The sequence below is a fragment of the Strix aluco genome, chromosome 11, assembly GCF_031877795.1.
Source record: "Strix aluco isolate bStrAlu1 chromosome 11, bStrAlu1.hap1, whole genome shotgun sequence".
Taxonomy (NCBI): domain Eukaryota; kingdom Metazoa; phylum Chordata; class Aves; order Strigiformes; family Strigidae; genus Strix; species Strix aluco.
This window is the reverse complement of record NC_133941.1, coordinates 15913499-15930492: the sequence shown is the minus strand read 5'-3', so window position 1 is coordinate 15930492 and position 16994 is coordinate 15913499. Positions and strand designations below refer to the sequence as shown.

The 16994-nt window shown below is 36.1% G+C and overlaps 1 protein-coding gene across 1 annotated transcript in view; it reads left to right on the top strand.

Annotated features, from left to right (window-relative positions):
- The window catches only part of CACNA2D3 (calcium voltage-gated channel auxiliary subunit alpha2delta 3), a 468241-nt gene that overhangs the window by 129875 nt on the left and 321372 nt on the right, over positions 1 to 16994 (top strand). Inside the window, exon 4 of the mRNA XM_074836249.1 lies at positions 14553 to 14612. Coding sequence (XP_074692350.1) covers positions 14553 to 14612 — 60 coding nt within the window. The remainder of the gene's footprint in view (positions 1 to 14552; positions 14613 to 16994) is intronic.

Below are 16994 nucleotides of genomic sequence, written 5' to 3'. Positions count from 1 at the left end.
ATGATGAAACAATTCTAGTGAGAATGCGGTGTAACTCCTGAGCATTCCTCTGCCATCAGCAAATGACTAGGAAATCCATTTTGTCCTTTCCTTTTCTGATGGTGGCCCAGCCTTTTGCTGTTATGGTTACTTTGCTCCAATGGCAAAATACCGCTGTAGAATCATAGAATCATTTAGATTGGAAAAGACCCTTAAGATTATTGAGTCCAACTGCTAACCTAACACTACTGAGTCCACCACTAAACCATGTTCCTAAGCACCACATCTACGCATCTTTTAAATACCTCCAGGGGTGGTGACTCAAACATCCCTGATGGTTTTTTCCATTAGGTACATTACCAGATGTAAAGGTCTTTCTGTTGAAACCATTCCAGTGTAACTGTCATGCTGTGTGATGAAATTTGTTTTTATCCCTTTTTACTTCAGCTATTAAAAAAAAAGAAAAATCACTCAAAAACCCAAATGAAAATAATTGTTTGCAAGGTCCAGCACTGAAAATGTGGGAAATGACAAAGTTAGGGTTGGCAGAATCATACTTGTATTATGACACAATTGTTAATTATTTAATAATTTTTCTTTAGGTCTTCTGGCCTAATGAATAGAGCAGACCTACTCAAAAGTTAAATCAGCGTTGCATAGAAAAGAGAACTGTGCATAAAAGAACTTATATGTGCCTTCCATCATCCTTTTATCTTTAAACAAATGAGTTTTCCTGTGTAATATTCAACATTGTGTGCCAGGGCTATCTACTCATAGTGTCATTCAGGAAAAAAACCCTAGCTCTGATTTCTCTGATTTATGCTAAGAAACCTTGTATACAGCAATCCTAAAGGTGGGGTTTTTTTTTTCAGGTTGGCTTCAGTTGAACCCTTGTGTTCTGTTCTTCAGTTTGTTTGCTGCATATAAGTTGCTAAAGTTATACAATAAAAATGTTCACTAGAACAGTATTGATTTGCATAAGAAAACAGGCGCGCTTCTTTTATTACAGACTGTTGCCAAAAGGTGGCAGTCTTTGTCCCCCAAATTCAGTGCTGTCTAGAAAATGTTATGTATGGCAACCATAATTTATTCCTAGCTACACTAGATAATAAAAATTACTTGTTAAGTAGACATAGAGGAAAAAAACCCCCTGTATTTGAAAATTTAAGGGTGACATAGCTATAGTTATATTTTGACAGTGGAATGTTAAATAACACGGCTTGGAAGCGAGCAGTGATGGAGAAAGAGCACTTCACAAGTAGACTGCTAATGAGCAAGAACTACTTATGTTTCAGATTCGGTTAGTGCTTTAAGTATTTCAGGTTTTGGAAATGTTATTAGGATCTGGCACATTAGATCAGTAGGTTGCTGTTTTCATCAATCAACATGATGAAATGTATAGAAATAATCCACTTACATAAAAATTCATGGTACAGTAGTTGATTTTCCTTTCCAAGTGTTCAGGTAGATCCCAGCAAAGCTCAGCTCCTTTCCTTACAAGTTAGTGTAAAAAAAGTATCTGATGATAAGTGATAGTCCTTTGCTAAAGACCTACAATAAATTTGGCTATATATTTTGTATTTTAAATAGTAGTTCTTTTGAGGGTTCTTTTATGATTGGAGATGGTATCAAGCAAAAAGATTTTATTCATTTTAGAAAGACTCCAACCTGGCAGTCATATTTAACTACCTTTATTCATATCTATACAGACACTTAAAAAGCTGTGATACTGTATTAACCATTGACCAGAAAGTAACCAAAATTTTATATGAAAGTATTATTGTCTTTATGGTTATGGGTAAAACTTGCAGCATGTTTTTAGGAAGAGTTCAGGACAGTGATATCGTACACAGGTGTATACACCACATTTGTGTAGTGGTCACAGCTGAGGGCACATATCTTTGTCACTTGCTGCCTCAGTGAGGCCCCAGTCAACTCTGCTGTCCCTCACACAGTGGCACAGTGTCTGCAGCAAACCCTGCTCCTTCCAGAATACTTGCAGCAGCCCTGCAGTCACTATGGGTGGACTTTGAATGCAAAAGCCTGATCAAGTAAGAGCAAAACTTGGAAAAATCCTCTGCACTCAGGTAATGTTGTACTGGAACCTCCTCACAGAGCAAAATGCTGCAAAGATGCCTGTCTGCTCTCTGAGCAAGCAGGTTGTGTGGAGAGGATGGGCTTTTTGGTAGGGCTTTGTCATACCTATACTAAAGCAAGGATTTCTTCTAGTTAGTTCAGGAAATATCTGAGTAGTCTAGAAAGCTTAGGAGAGTTGTTAATTACTTTATGTTGTTGAGTTAAAAGTGAGGAGAACTAAGAAATTTTAGGAGAAATTACCAGTATAATACTTTGAATTCAAAAATATTGTAGGCAAATTGCTCGTAAGCAATTCAAGATTGTACAGAACCCTGGAAAGAAGAGTGTAAACTGAGCTGTAATTTCTTTTACAAATATATGCATTTATTATATATGCACTATCCTGTATACTCCATAATTACACTGAATCTTTCTCCTACGGCTTTTCAGTCATTTATTATTTCAGATCTTCTACCGATAGTTACAGTAGACCGTTGAGAAGTTTTCTGATGCAAGAAGTCATTGCTCTGTCTTTTTTTGTAATTTTTATTGTTATTTATTAGTACTTGTATAATTGAGGTCTCATCTAGTTTATATAGACTGTATCATGTATCAGAAATAGAAAAAATCTAGTTGGTGAGAACTCATTCTGAACCATTTTAGTGTTATACAGAAGTGTTCTTCATTTTAATCCAGTGTTTATTTTTTCAAGGGTCTATGATGAAAGCCTAATTACTGAGCATGTTTGACTCATCTTTGTATCCTGGTGTAGTAAAAACACTAATTACAATGTTTTTGTTGTAGAAAATATATTTAATTTAATCTTCATTTCAATAGTAGTACGTATTTTTCAAGACAGATACTGCAAATCACTCTATTTAGTTTATTACTCTGGAAGGGGTTATAACTGCTAAAAGGGCATGAAAGATGCTATTTAAAAGCCAAGTCTAATACATAAGTCTTCAAGAAATATTGCTCAACAGATTTAATAACCAATGGATGAGAAATTTCACAATCTAACAATGCACAAATACACCAGGCCTATCATAAACCCCTTTCACTGGTGTCAGTGGGGTTACACGAAAGTAATGTCTAAGGCTGGCCCTATGTGTTTGCTTAAGACAGTCTCCTGCTATCACCCCACAAACCCTGAGCTGGAGGAACTGTCACCCGATGTCACACCTGGCTTTGGCCACGCTGTTGCCAGCGCCAGCTATGGATTTATCAGAATGTACAAAATCAAGGTGTTCACAGAGGCTTCAGCCTGCAAAGCATAGGCAGCTGCTCAGAATATGGATTTAACAGAAGGGAAATCTACCTCCATGTGGAACTAGAGAGCTAGCTTAGATCTTTCCTTTCTCCTATGTGTCTCTCATTTTTGTGATTCTCCTATACTAGTGTGTGGGTTTTAGATTGGAATAACAGAGAAGGTAAGGAGCATCAGCAGTTACAGATCTTTAGGGCTTCATGGTTTGTTAGGAAAAAAAAGTGGTTTGCACGTGTTTCTCAGGATCAGAGTTGACTGGGAGTTGAAACTGTAGCAACATTAATGACCTTGGTTGTTTTGTCCTTATTAGGACTTTGAAGGTTGGAGCACACTTGCTGGTTGTAGATGAATGCATGGCTGAAGAGCTGGTGGTGGTGGATGAGGAAGTTGTTCAGGCAGTAGAGAAAGCCTTGCCAGCAGCATGGGGTGGTTGATTATTCTCCTATAGTCCAAAATAAGTGGAAAACTATTGTTATAATTTACTCACTGCCTCTGCAAACATAAAGTATTAGTTTTTGTCAGCTTGTTTGCAGTCTTTGGTTGTCACTTGTTGAACCTGCAGGTGTTAGTTAGCTATGTGAAGACTGATATTGCTCCCCAAGTGCATTTTAGAAGTACTTTGAGAGTCAAGAGGAAAAATTATTAAGAAAAATGTGAGTATTCTATGAAATGAGTTCCCTAGGTCATAGCAAAATCTAGAGGTATGTCAAACAATGGAAATGAGGTGCTGTGTTGCATATTTTACTTCATTTTCCAAATAAACCTGCATATGATACTTAAATGGTGAACATTTCAGTTGATAAAAACTAATTAAGAGGTGGAAGTATAGCAATCTTTTAGTTACTAGGAGACTACAAGTAACAAGATTTTTCTTAATAAAAAACAAAACACCCGCTGGATTTGAACTCATTACCTTTACAAAGTAAAGTAGATAAGGTTTTGGCTATGCAATGCAGCCCTTCCTTTGGGTTTGGGAATTTGTAAATGTTCCTTTAATTACAAGGACAGTTTAATATTGTACTTGAGATAGAGCAAAAAATACTGGGTATTATTGCAAAAAGATTTATTTTAAAAAAATACTAAATGAATAAATGGGATGGAGTCTGTACCTCTATATAGGCTTGTAAGTCTGTATATGAGCATGACTTTGGAAAAGTGATCCCTATGTTATTCTGTGACTTACACTGTGAATTAATGTGAATCAGAAAATCCTTCTAGGTACATGAAACCGATGTCTAGTTACTAAGTGTGGACAGAGATCCCGGGATTAATCAGCTAGATAAATGTGTGACCAGAGAGTTTCGTGTAGTCTTTTTTTCTTTTTCTTAACGGACCTGCCAGAATATATAAAATTATGAAAAGACTAAATTACTACTTAGTCTGAAAGTTGCTTTTATAATTAATTCCAGCATCTTCAACACCAAATCAAGCCTTCAGAATGATAAAGTACGGTCCAAGAGACCAAAAAAGCTTGAAATTTTATCTTTGAACTTCGGCTGTTTCCAAGAAAGAAACTAGGGGGAAAACGCATTGCTTTAGTCTTTTAAAAATATTACTGATGTTCTTTTCAATGACTCTATAGCAATCCTATGCTTGGGAACCAACTCTTAAAATTGGCAGGGATGTGGCCTTGACACAAGGTTTTCTTTGAAAATCTGTTCCAGCTGGATCAAGTTGTTATCATTTGGAAACTCTGCACATAGAGCCATATGGCCATTAGAAACGTATCAGAGCAAAACTGTCTGTAAGTGAAATCTTTGAAAATTCTTTGCACCGTGATTTTTCAGTACATGGTTGAACAAGACTTTCCTGAAATTGCACCATTAGTTTCTTATGGCTTGAGCCGGCAGCAGGCAGGGGAAACAAAATATTTCTCTCCTGAGGTACTGCCAGTGCATCCATGTGCCTTCTAGACCTGAGAGAGATATTAAGGGGAGAAATTTCTTGTCTCATCTCTCTCTGTGTTCATGTTAGGACACTGGAAAATGGAAGGGTCAATAGCTAAGGGAGTCTGTTGATGGATTTAGGAGAGGCTGAGGAAGGTAGTGGCACAAGGAGAACAGAGAATGGAGAATAATGAGGTGGTGGTTTAAGGAGACAAAGGGAATAGGATTGGACTGACTGTGCTGGGATTTAGAAATATAAATGGTACAAGGTATTCTAGATGGGTTCAGTGAGATTGTACAGGAAATAGGGAAAATTGGAAATATAGGTTGGTAGAGTGAGGAATGAGGAGGTATTCGTAGGGGCCTGGAAAAGACTGGTCGGGAACATGCTTGGCAGTGCAGACACCAAGGCTGATATGAAGAAGGAGGATGAATAATTGGTAGGTGCTAGAGAAGGGGTGGAGAGTAGTATGAAAAACCTAGGTTTTGTACCTGAGTATGGGACATGCAATATGAGCTTAATGAGCTCAGGATGTGGAGAGAAGGGTAGGAAAAAAAATAGGAGTAAGTCTGGGGCCATGGTCAGATAGAACAGGAACAGGAGTAAGCCATGGTTATGTCTGATGGCAGAACTGGGTACGTTGCGGCATTGAAGTGGGCCAAAGAGTCTGTGCTTGTATAACCGGAGAGGTAAGACTGGATTTCTAAGTCTCAGGTGAATGCTTGCAAAATCTCTTACTGATACATATAGAAATGGACACCAACTGCCATCACTGTTAGTGAGGACTGCAAAGGTCTTAGATGGTATTTTTCAGTGTTCTAACCAAGCAAAATCATGTGGACAAAATGATACTATAATACTAGGGATTGAAGTTAGAGGCAGCTTCATTCTGGTGTTTCCTAGCTTAGTTTGGCTTTACATCCATAACAGTGTTTGAACTTTTTAGTGTAATGTTTTTGTTATAAAACTGTAGAAATATAACAATGCTAATATTGATTTGTTTAAATTCTCAGGACAGTTATTGTGAGAGATGGAATGTTTGCTGCGGTATCCTCACTGTATCTCTGTTTTAAACTGGCTCCATGTATTGAAGAGACACCGCCTCTTTACTTCATTAAGTATTTCTTTACATCTTTGCAAGACTTTACTTGCCTCAATATCTAGCTTAGAGAATTCCACTTGCAGTAGGGAGTTGGGAAGATTTTAGTAGAAAATTCAGAGTTTGATTTTCCTTTTCTTTTTTTGAAAATCTCCCTTTAATTTAGTCTATTGGCAACTGAAATCCTGACCCTGTGGGAAGTAAAAATAACGGTCCAGTTGACTTTACTTGAGAGAGAGTAATACCTACTGTTTTCATGGCTTGGTTTGAAAACAAAGACAAGGCTCGGTGTCTTGTGATTGAGTGCTGGCCTAGGCAACAGAAATAAGTCCCTGCAAACTCTGGAACTGACCTTTGTTTTGAGTGATAAATCTTGAGGGTTTTTTGCTGTTGTGTGATAATAATCTGGTTGGAAACGGAAACAAGGACAGTATATCATAACTGATTTTGTTGAACTAGGCCACAAATTGCAAGCTGAATTTGAATTAACTTGGGGGATTGAGCCTTAGTGCAGAGGTGAGGAAAAAGCTGAGAGTGAACAGAGCAAAAACAATTGGTTTCAGTTGGTGCTTCTAAATGTAAACAGAACAGAAACACCTCGACTAGTCCCAGGACTGATGTCAGGACAAAGTGTTGCCTCAAGACTCCTCTCCCCAGTTGAGTAAGCATGGGAATATTTTCATTTCTCTTTAGCTCATTGATATTGCACATATGGTGTGGGATTCATCTCCCTTAACTTCATTCATATAAAGTTAAATATCTAATGAAGAAAAGAATGAAGAAAAAGCTCCAAAGTTCTTCCCGTATCTTATGAGCTATTTTAGAATGGAAGAAGCAGCAACTTTGGAGTTTTCCATCTCTATGTATGAAGAATGTTTAGTTAACTTGTGTAGAGAGATGATTAACTTTGAAATAGCTGAGGTTAGGTGAGATAAATCCCAGCAATGGAGAATTTTGCATTAAATGAACTTGCATGAAAACAGTTATCCCAAATCTTTCTTCAGCAATATCTGCCAAGCATCCAGCAATAGTGTTGTGAGCTATCAGAGCTGAGGGCAAACTATTTCTGCTCAGAGATTGTGTAAGTCCTCGCTGTACTCAAATGCAGAAAGACAGTCTGGCATTATCCAAACTGGATAGTGATTGTGACAGTCAGGTGAAGAGTGGGGCCTGTGGTAGCTTAAATGTGTGAAAAAGATTAATAAATCAGATGTTTTAATCTAGTAATTTCAGTAGAGGGGACAGGAATAAGGATCATAATGATACTTACAGCTTAGTATTAATATTGAATAAATATATATAAACATATGTGTACACAGGTGAATATTTAAATGCATACACAGGCCAGCTTCTCTTGATTTTGGAAGGTTTTTTATGAAGTAACATTGTAAATAAATTTTTAAATTTATGTGGAAGAGAGCAACGTACCAGCTGTGAATTATTAACTGAAAGCAAAACTTTACAAATTGTGTTGCCATGTTGCAAGTGGAATTAAAAAGATACATAAAGGTATATCCAAAGAATTACCCAACCTTGGATGAATACATGATTGGTGTGAAATGCTGAAGAACGTTCCCCTTGGCTGTGAGGTAGGAGAGGTGGCTGAAGGAGCTGGTTGCTGCTGTACCCTAGGCAGGCAAATCACATTTTAAGTAGCCCTGAAACAGCTTTAAGTTGTGTCCTGGAGTTAAACTGATTCCTTGATGGCTGGGACATACAGAATTAAAAGTATGGAATAAAACCTTATGTAGCACATCATTCCTTCCTGTGCTGTGGTAGACATAATAACATGGTAGGTGCAGATTTGATAATCTGCGTATTTTGTATCTGATATATTGGCTTTGTGCAGTCTTTTGAGCACAGCAGAACTCGGTACAAGAGAAATGTGTTACCTTCTTCATCTGCAGTCTTCCTTCCATGCCATGGCAATCTCCAGATGCCATAACTAAATGTAGTGTTGACCTAGTTAAGTTAGAAAGGCATCTAATTACTCCAGGATTGTCTTAGCCACTGTTATGTAATGTGTGAGTTTCATGTACTTTAATCCATTCACAGTTTAATTTCTGTCTGTCCAGTTCTTTGCCAAGCTGAACTCTTTATCTTGCTTCAGAAAACTGGATAGCACTCCAACAATGATCAACCTGAAAATCTGCCAGTCTTAAATGAATATAAGTGGATAATTGAAGTTATTTACAATAGTTGCATAGGCTAAGCTTTTAACTTATTTTTATCTTTAATTTTTAATTTCTGCTTTGACTGTGCTTTGATGCAGTACTTACTGTGACTGAGCATTGCCTAGTTGAGTTGTAGTGGAATTTGATAGCAGTCATAAAGCACTCATTTTTTTTGTATGGCATTAGTTGCAAGGTTGATGTCTGTCTTAAGCTACAAGCACTAGGAACTCTAATATCAAGATAACAGGTGTGAAATAATTTTTGCCTTAGCCACAGCAACAGCAATTTTAGTGGTAGAAATTCCTAGAAAATACCTCATAGCTGAGGAGAAGAGAGTGGAAATAAAATAGGCTGCTGGGCTTTCTGAAAAGAAGAAACTGTTCTGCCCTCCCTGCCAATCTCAAGGATTAGAAGAGCCAAATTGTAAGTCTGTTGTCATTGGTCTGTCTGTGTTTCTGATGGTAGCAAATATTCCTCCAAGGTCAGCATCAGTCTCTAATACCTACATTGGTTATGGAAAACATGTGCAAAGCTATTTGCAATAAAATAATGAGACTGAGAGGCCTGTTTGCACATCAGTGCATTCATTGTCGTGTTACATGATACTGTTTCTGAACATAGGAAATAACAGGCATACTGATGAACAACATCAAATATTCTCTGTTGGCTTCTTTACCTTTTCCACTAAATGAATTGTGAAAGAAGCAAACCCCAGAACTCTGATGGAAGTAAGGAGGACTTGCAGCAGAATTACCACCCATGCCAGAATATTACCTAAACTCACTTAATGCTAATAAATCTTGTTCTTTCCCAAAACAGCTCAAGCTTTTCAGAAGTTTTCAAAGCACCTGCAGCCTTACAGGTTTCCTGGAAAGGAAATCCCTCTTTCACTTCAGAAATGAACCCCAAAATGAAAAAGTCATAGGAAAGTACCTGGGTAATGTTTTAAAAGTTTGGTAATCTATTACTGAATGCTCCCACATGCACAGCATAGACTTCTCACGAAGAAGCCAGTGAAAAAAATTGTTCTGATTGAAACACAAGTTCTGGTTTCTTTCCCAGGAATACACTCAACTGCTGAACTATGTTTTAAATAATTATCTGGCTTCACTTTAGGAAACATTTTTGGCATGTTCATAGCTCAATTACTATAAATTTTGATTGGAAATTAGATGTTCAAATCAATAGTAAGCTTATTAAAATTACACCGAGTATTTTACCTGAATAAGGGTAACTATTGGTAGTTCTAAGTTTTTTCTCTATACGGAATACTGCTGGGTTTTGCTTGGTAATGTACCAGAAAACTTGATACAAAATATGAAAGAAATAAGCTCTTAAAAACAGGGTTTAGTTTTCCTTTGTTTTGCTATCTACTGTCTGTATTAACAAAGTTTGTTTACATTTGATTAAGTTATAAATCCTTGTTGCAATTCCATACATAGCAGTCTGTGAGAAAGGCTTATAAAGTTACACAAATTCCTGGGGTTTTCTCTACCTATTGGTGTGGGTTTTTTTCAAGACAAACTTTCAGTGCAGTATATTATTAGGTTTTTCTTGGGTTTAGACTTTTTGCTATTTTTTACTAAGGATGGCTTTTAATTATTTCTTTCTTCCAAAACACATCTCAAATCAACCTTGAAGTTATATGCAGATTTGTATAGGAAGTGAATTTCAAACAAATCTGATGCCATGGGAAAATGATAAGAAAGTGTGTTAGGGTTAAGAGCTATTTTCTTCTGTTGGTTGAATGCATTCAGATGCTAGGATATAAGAACCTCCTAGAGCAGTTTTATCCACACTTTTTTTTAAATGGCTATGATATCCCACTGCTCAGAGCAGGGTCAGAATTGGTGGCCCTTGTCAAGTGTACTCTGGATGCAATTCTCATAGACCTAAAATGTACGTTGTGCAGGACAATTTGGAGGTAACAGCTCAAACTGTCAAGATTCACATAATGTACTGAAAGAAATGTTAAGGCATAGTCTAGTGAGTTTGGGAAGAATACGTTAGTAGAAGGGCTGCCAACAAGCTCACGTTCTTTAACTGACACAACTGAAGTTGTGCTTCTTGGTTGTTCTTGTAGCAGTGAGGCATGAGCCTGGGACTGAGTAAAGAAGGAGCATCTACAATTGAGAGGGTAGATCTTTCATTTTATGTTTAAGTACATCACAGTATAGCATTTTTTTGTTATTTTGAAATGAAAATTTATCATATTAATATTATGGAATATAAACTCTTAATGTTATGGACTGAGATAATATCAGTACGCAGTTGATATTAGTTATAACTAAGGTAGAGCAGTCTTCTATCCCTTTTTGAAATTTGTAGCAGTTTGGTTTGGAGAAGAGCAATTTCTAGCAGCTTTTCTGGTTTTTTTTTGTGTAGCAATTAGTTTATCTTCAAAAATAGAAAGGAAACAATGCAATATAAATGTGCTTCTTCAAGATTTGATAGCTGAAAGGAGAGGGGGACATAACTGACATTCATGGATAAAATTTAGTGACCCTCTGCAGTTGAGTTCAAAAACTGTTTCAAACTTTGTTATGCTTCTGAATTTATTTAATCAAACTTCAAGATGGGATTCTAATGAAGAAGAATCATTGAAAAGAAACCCTTACAAGGCACATGAAAAAAGAAAGGATCATCTTAGAAGCTAAAATGGGTACCCTATGCTCTGGATGTATGTGTGATGTTTTTCCTTTAAATTGGTATTTCCTTCTTAATTTATTTTCACCTTTCTGCCCATCTGTTCCATCTTTGCCTGACTTTCTGTCGGATTCTTTTTTTCACTCACCCATTCTCTTTCATTCACCTTTCCTTTGCTGTCTCTGTAACAACCTAACTTGAATGTGAATTTATCTGGGAATAACAGTTCACTGACATTCAAATACCATTTGTCAAGAAAATTACCCTATTCAGAGATAGCTCAGTGATTATTTTTTTTTTTAATGTTATTGAGAGGAAACAAACATTTATTTTTCTTCTCTCAGCCTTCTCTACATTATCTGTGATACTAGTACTACAAAAAATACCAAATATTGACGTTGTGTTTTGGGTCACCTTTTTGGGGTTTTTTGGGTGTGACATTGTTTCATCTCCTAGTTCATGCCCTGTTTTTATCCATGCTGCATTGTGATATGCTCGATAAGTCAGTTAATTTTTCTCATATTTACATGTATTGTGAAAGTTGTAAGGATTCCTTAACCAGGGGAACCTCAAATGAACTGTGCCATTGAACTTGAAAATTGTTCCTAATCTGAAGAAGATATGCTGACCTTGACTTGTCTGTGCATGCACATGCAAGCACCTTTCCACATGTAGAGCTAAATACTCCTAAATTCTGGACCCTTAGATGGTGTAACTCTAACAATGCTCAGTGTTCATAATTCATTCCATGTAAATGCATATAGATAACTCACAATTCCCTTCAGGATAACCACAGCTTGGTAAGCATTTACTTGCTACAGCAATGATTTTAGAGCATGTTTACTCAAATGAAAATATATTAGCATTTGTATTAAGAGTATCATTATAAACTATTAAGTTAAAATTGCTAATCATGCTAATGTTAAGAACTGTTCAGTCATTAAAGTATTTGAAAAGGGATTTTTGGTCTCAATATAAAATGTTGCAGTATTACATGTGGTTTTTATATTTTTGCCTCCAGAGTTTTAAGGAATTTATTCCAGCATGCTTCATCCCTTTGGGGACTTCTTTCTAAAAACAAACAAACACCCCCCCCCCCCCCCCCATACAACAAAAAAATCCCCAAACATCTTTATACAATTTCTTCATTCTGATATCATTTGTGTATATCCACTGATATGTCATTTTGTGGGTTTAAGCTTATTCCTAGCTTACCTTTTCTGTAGCTCTCCCAGATTTCTCATGGTCTCCTTCATAATAGTGTTGAGACATTTAAAGCAAACTGTGGTTAGAGACTATTACATAGAAAATGCAGCATATGCTTGTGTTGTCTACATTCACTGTATCAAAATTTTAACTTTCTTGTTAGATTTGTGAGGGTGAAGCACATAGTGTGCATGTGTATTTGTGTCTATGTCTTCAAGGAAAAACACCCTGTCAGTAGATTGTTTGCTATTTTGTTGTTCTGTAGAGAATGTTGCTGAAATGTATGTAACTTTTTTTTTTAAAGAACAAATGTAACAACTAAAATCTTAATGAATAAATCAATAAAGTACCAATCACTACTTTTCATTTCTGAGCTGCCCTCCTTACCAGATGTTTCTACTATTACCCATCTTATGCTTCTCTAGCTATTTCTTACATGGGGGGGATAAATCTTGGTTTAAATTTATTTCACTGAGGCAAAAATGTAATTGAAACACATTGGGATCAATACAAACTATATAAGAAGCCATGAATTATTTTTCTAGCCCACTAGGTACTAATATCTAGGGACTAGTATCTCATGAAATGCTATAATAATTTTTCTTCCGGTGAGTAAGTAAATATTTCAGCTCAGAAAGCAAAAACATGTTTCTCTTTTTCTTGTATTCATTTCTGTATGAAGATTTTTTTTGACCCTACTTTCACTTTTTTTCCTCTCAAACTCATGAGAGTCATGATCTTTTGTATTAGATGTGCACAGAATAGTAATGCAACTATGGTTTTAATATAAAAGAGTACACACCTGAAGAAATGCATTGAATTAGAGTAATTATTTTAAAGAAAATGCCTTTTTCATATCTGAAAAATAAGGGCTGGATGTGTAAACTACTTTCAGCAGGTCACTAACATGCTAAAGATGCACTCCAGAGGCCATTCAAATGTTTAAGAATCTGTTTCAGTTGCTGTGAGACTTCCCCCTCAGAATAGTTTGTTTTACTTCTCTTTTAAAATTCTAAATGTAAAAGAAATTGTGGGTCAAATAAATGTTTGATAACATTTCAAAGTGCAAGGTCTGGTTTTACTACTGTTCATGCAGTACAGGAGCAGTAGGAACAATTCCACAGAACTTACTGTTTTATTTGAAATATTTTTGCATGGCTTCCCCTCACGTAGCCTGTTAAAATGCATTGTTAGTTGTTGGGCTCTTTTACCCATGTGTGGGGGAAGATGAACTGTTACATTTTTCAGTTCAGTTCTGCTTTGATTTGCCCAGTGTTGAAACTGTTTCAGTTCAATTCCAGTTTAGGTCAAAAGGGTTTGCTAAGACCAGCTGGGTTAATGTGGGACAAGATTTTTAAAGGTGGAAAGAGTCAAATGACAGGGATGTACACACAGCACAGGACACTGGGAAGGTGGACTTCATCAGCTCTTTCTTGCTCTTCTGTATCAACCTGGGCATCAGTAGTGTTTCCAGTTTTTAATCAAATCTTTGAGATCTGTAACTCTGCAGTAAAGAGAAAGGTATGAAAACCCTTCCCACTGGAGTCTGCAGTGAAGATGCAGAAGCCCAGCAGAGGACTGAGGATTGAGTAACCAAAGTACTGCTTGGAACTGTCAGGTGTTTGTTGAACCATTTATTTGGAATTGGCAACAAGAAATATTTTTCTTGGTTCAGTTTCCATTATAGTTCAAATTGTATAGCAGTCGATATGAATTCCGATTCCATTTTGATTTATATCCGAAGACTTGAACAATGTGTACACTGTTGCTTACAATCAAGTGCGTTATTAGAAAATACATCCTATTTTAATTTTAAGAAAGATTTGAAAAGGGCTCCTATGTGCAAAATAAGGTCCAGTGTGGAAGCAACTTTAATTTGTGTTCTTTCAAAAATCAGTATACAAATGGGAGCTGCAGGGTGCTGAGCACTAGTGGAAAAATTACCTTTTTTTTTTTTTCCTATTTATTAGTAGCTGAGCTGTTTTGAGGGTTTTGTTACACCAATCATGGATGCTGAGGGTTTAAAAAACTTGGTGCTTTTTTTTTTTTTTTTAAATTTAGATAATTTATTTCTGTTCTGGGAAGTATTATAGCAGATATCATGTGGTGACAATGAATTGCAAAATTCTCAGTCTCTGTTGTTATACTGGAAGGAACACTTGGATTTAAAGATGTTATCCATTATTACAAAAACACACCTTTTTTTTTCTTTTTTCAGCGTCTTGTTGAAGCTGCAGAAGATGCTTACCTGAAACATGAGTTTGATGCTGATTTACAGGTAATTAATAATTATTTTCTTAAATATTTATCATCAGAGTATACTATAACAGTTTATACAATAGCTTGCTTGAACTGCTGTGGAAAGCCAAGCATGTGAGCAATAGAAGGATGCCAATTATAGAAAACGGAGTTAATGAAGGCTGGCTCGGTATTTTGACAGGTTACGCATTTAGTGTTTGTGTGTTGGGAGATGAAGCAGGTGGATTTTACTCTTTTAGAGATTTCATTTAAATTCCCTGCATGTTGGCTTAGGTCAAGATTTTTAAACACAGTAATTAGCAGCATGTTTCATTGTTGCAGTGTACTGGCAAGGAATTGTTCTACAGAGAGTTGAATTTGCAGATGGGGTGGGACCTACAGGGATGGGATTTGTATGACCTTGATTTGTGCAAATGGCTTGTGTTTGGATCCCTGTCTAGAGCAGCCACTATTTTTCCTCTTACCTAGAAGCCCTTAGAGCCATACCATTATTGTCTCAAAATATTGCCTTCAGGAATAACACAGGAGGGAGCACTGTGGCAATTCACAGTTAAAAATATTTAAAAGAAAAACAATTGCTTACATAAGATACATAATTAAAAACACAGGTTAATTTAGAAAGCAAGTAATCTAACCTAAAATGGAAAGTGTAACAGAAAGTCTTACTCAGTAGTTAAATTGAGTAAATACCTCCTTACCTGTAATGAATTCCATATCCTTGGTTTCTTAAATGCCATGTTAGGTGAAGTTTTGTTTACTTTGTCTCTATCTAGATTTAAGTCTAAAACCGTCTGTGATTATTTGCCATATGTCCATTTAAATTTTGAGCTTAAGCATTAAGGGAAAAAGAGACTTTTTCTGTAGACTTTTTCCCATACATATATCTAAGAAATACACAGATCTCTACATTCTGTTTTTTCAGATTTTACCATGGTTACTTCCAGTAATCACAAACCATTTTACTTTAATGAAAATGTGATGCAAATTACTGATTTCTGTGCAGAAAGGAAAAAAAAGAGTGAACTTTTCAGAGCTAAGGATAAAAAAAATGAGTTTAGAAGGCTGTGATACCCAGATCTGTCAGCCCATGTTGGAGTAAGGATAAAATGAGAGCACTGAAAGTGATAATTCATGTTATTGCTGTATTCAATGAACGCTGTCTTCTGTATTCAAATGCTTTAGAGTTCTATTACTTTCCAGCCTTGCAGAGGTGTGCTGCGTTGTATTTTTTTTAACTTTAAGCCTTGGAGAAATAGGAGCTATTGTCTGAATAAATCAGAACCACACTTTATAGAAGATTTTTTAGAGATCTACAGTAAGTGCTTCTTCACTGCAGGATAGTTCTCACTTTGACAAAGTCCTTCATTTGCTGAGGCTTTGAAGATATTAACACTTTCAGGAAGCCAGTTAAAAGCCATTTGTGTCAGCAGCATTAACAGGACAATCAAATCTTTGTGTAGAGCTCTGTTGTTTATTACTGTCACGGTCCATTAAAGCTAATCAATTGTTAATCTTGGTTTCAGCGACCCCTTTGCAACCCTTGCTGGGTGATTGTTGTTCTTTATCAAAAATCTCATAATACCATCTGCTCAATATAAAATAATGGCCAGAATGATTTGATAGTGTACATTCAAGTGGAGGGGGACAGAAGGCTTATATATATATACAGTGTATATAATTCTGCTATCAAAGAGGAATTTTTTGGCATTTGTATTGCCTTGGCCAACGTGTGGAAGACAGGATTAAATGCTTTGAATTACTGGTATGTGATACAGCACCAGTCTGCTTTCTTTGTGCTCAGATATTCTGGAAATTCAGAAAGCACATAAAGAAAGTGCTTTTGTGCTTTTTATTGGTCCAACATCACCTTCTATGTCTTGAGGACAGTATAGATAATATTGCATCAGTACATAAAAATGATATAAGGGAGAAATAAAATTATATTAATATTTTTATTGACTGTGGAAAAACACCAACTTAAAGAAAATACTAACTGGAAGGGTTCATCTTTTAGACTGCTGGTATTCTCTTCAGCAATGCTGAAACTATATTATTTGATTAGGCTAGACCTGATCCCTTCTGGGCATTTTTCTTAGTAACATTATTAGTTTTGTCCTTAGTTATTCTATGGGTATTCTAATCAATAGATTGTAATACAGTATAATGGTCTAAGCACTCAACTATCTATCCCTGGACTGAATCTATTGGCACCACCAACAAAAACCTTGTAGTTATAAACATAAATAAAATTTCCAGTGAATTGAAAGAAATAAATCAAAATGGGTGATATGATGTTTAACTCATCAGCATTATATATTGCATGTTTGAGAAACGACCAAAGAAAGAATCAGTGAGAGCTGACTTTAAAGATTTACCCTGCACTATTCGGGCTTTGGGAGAT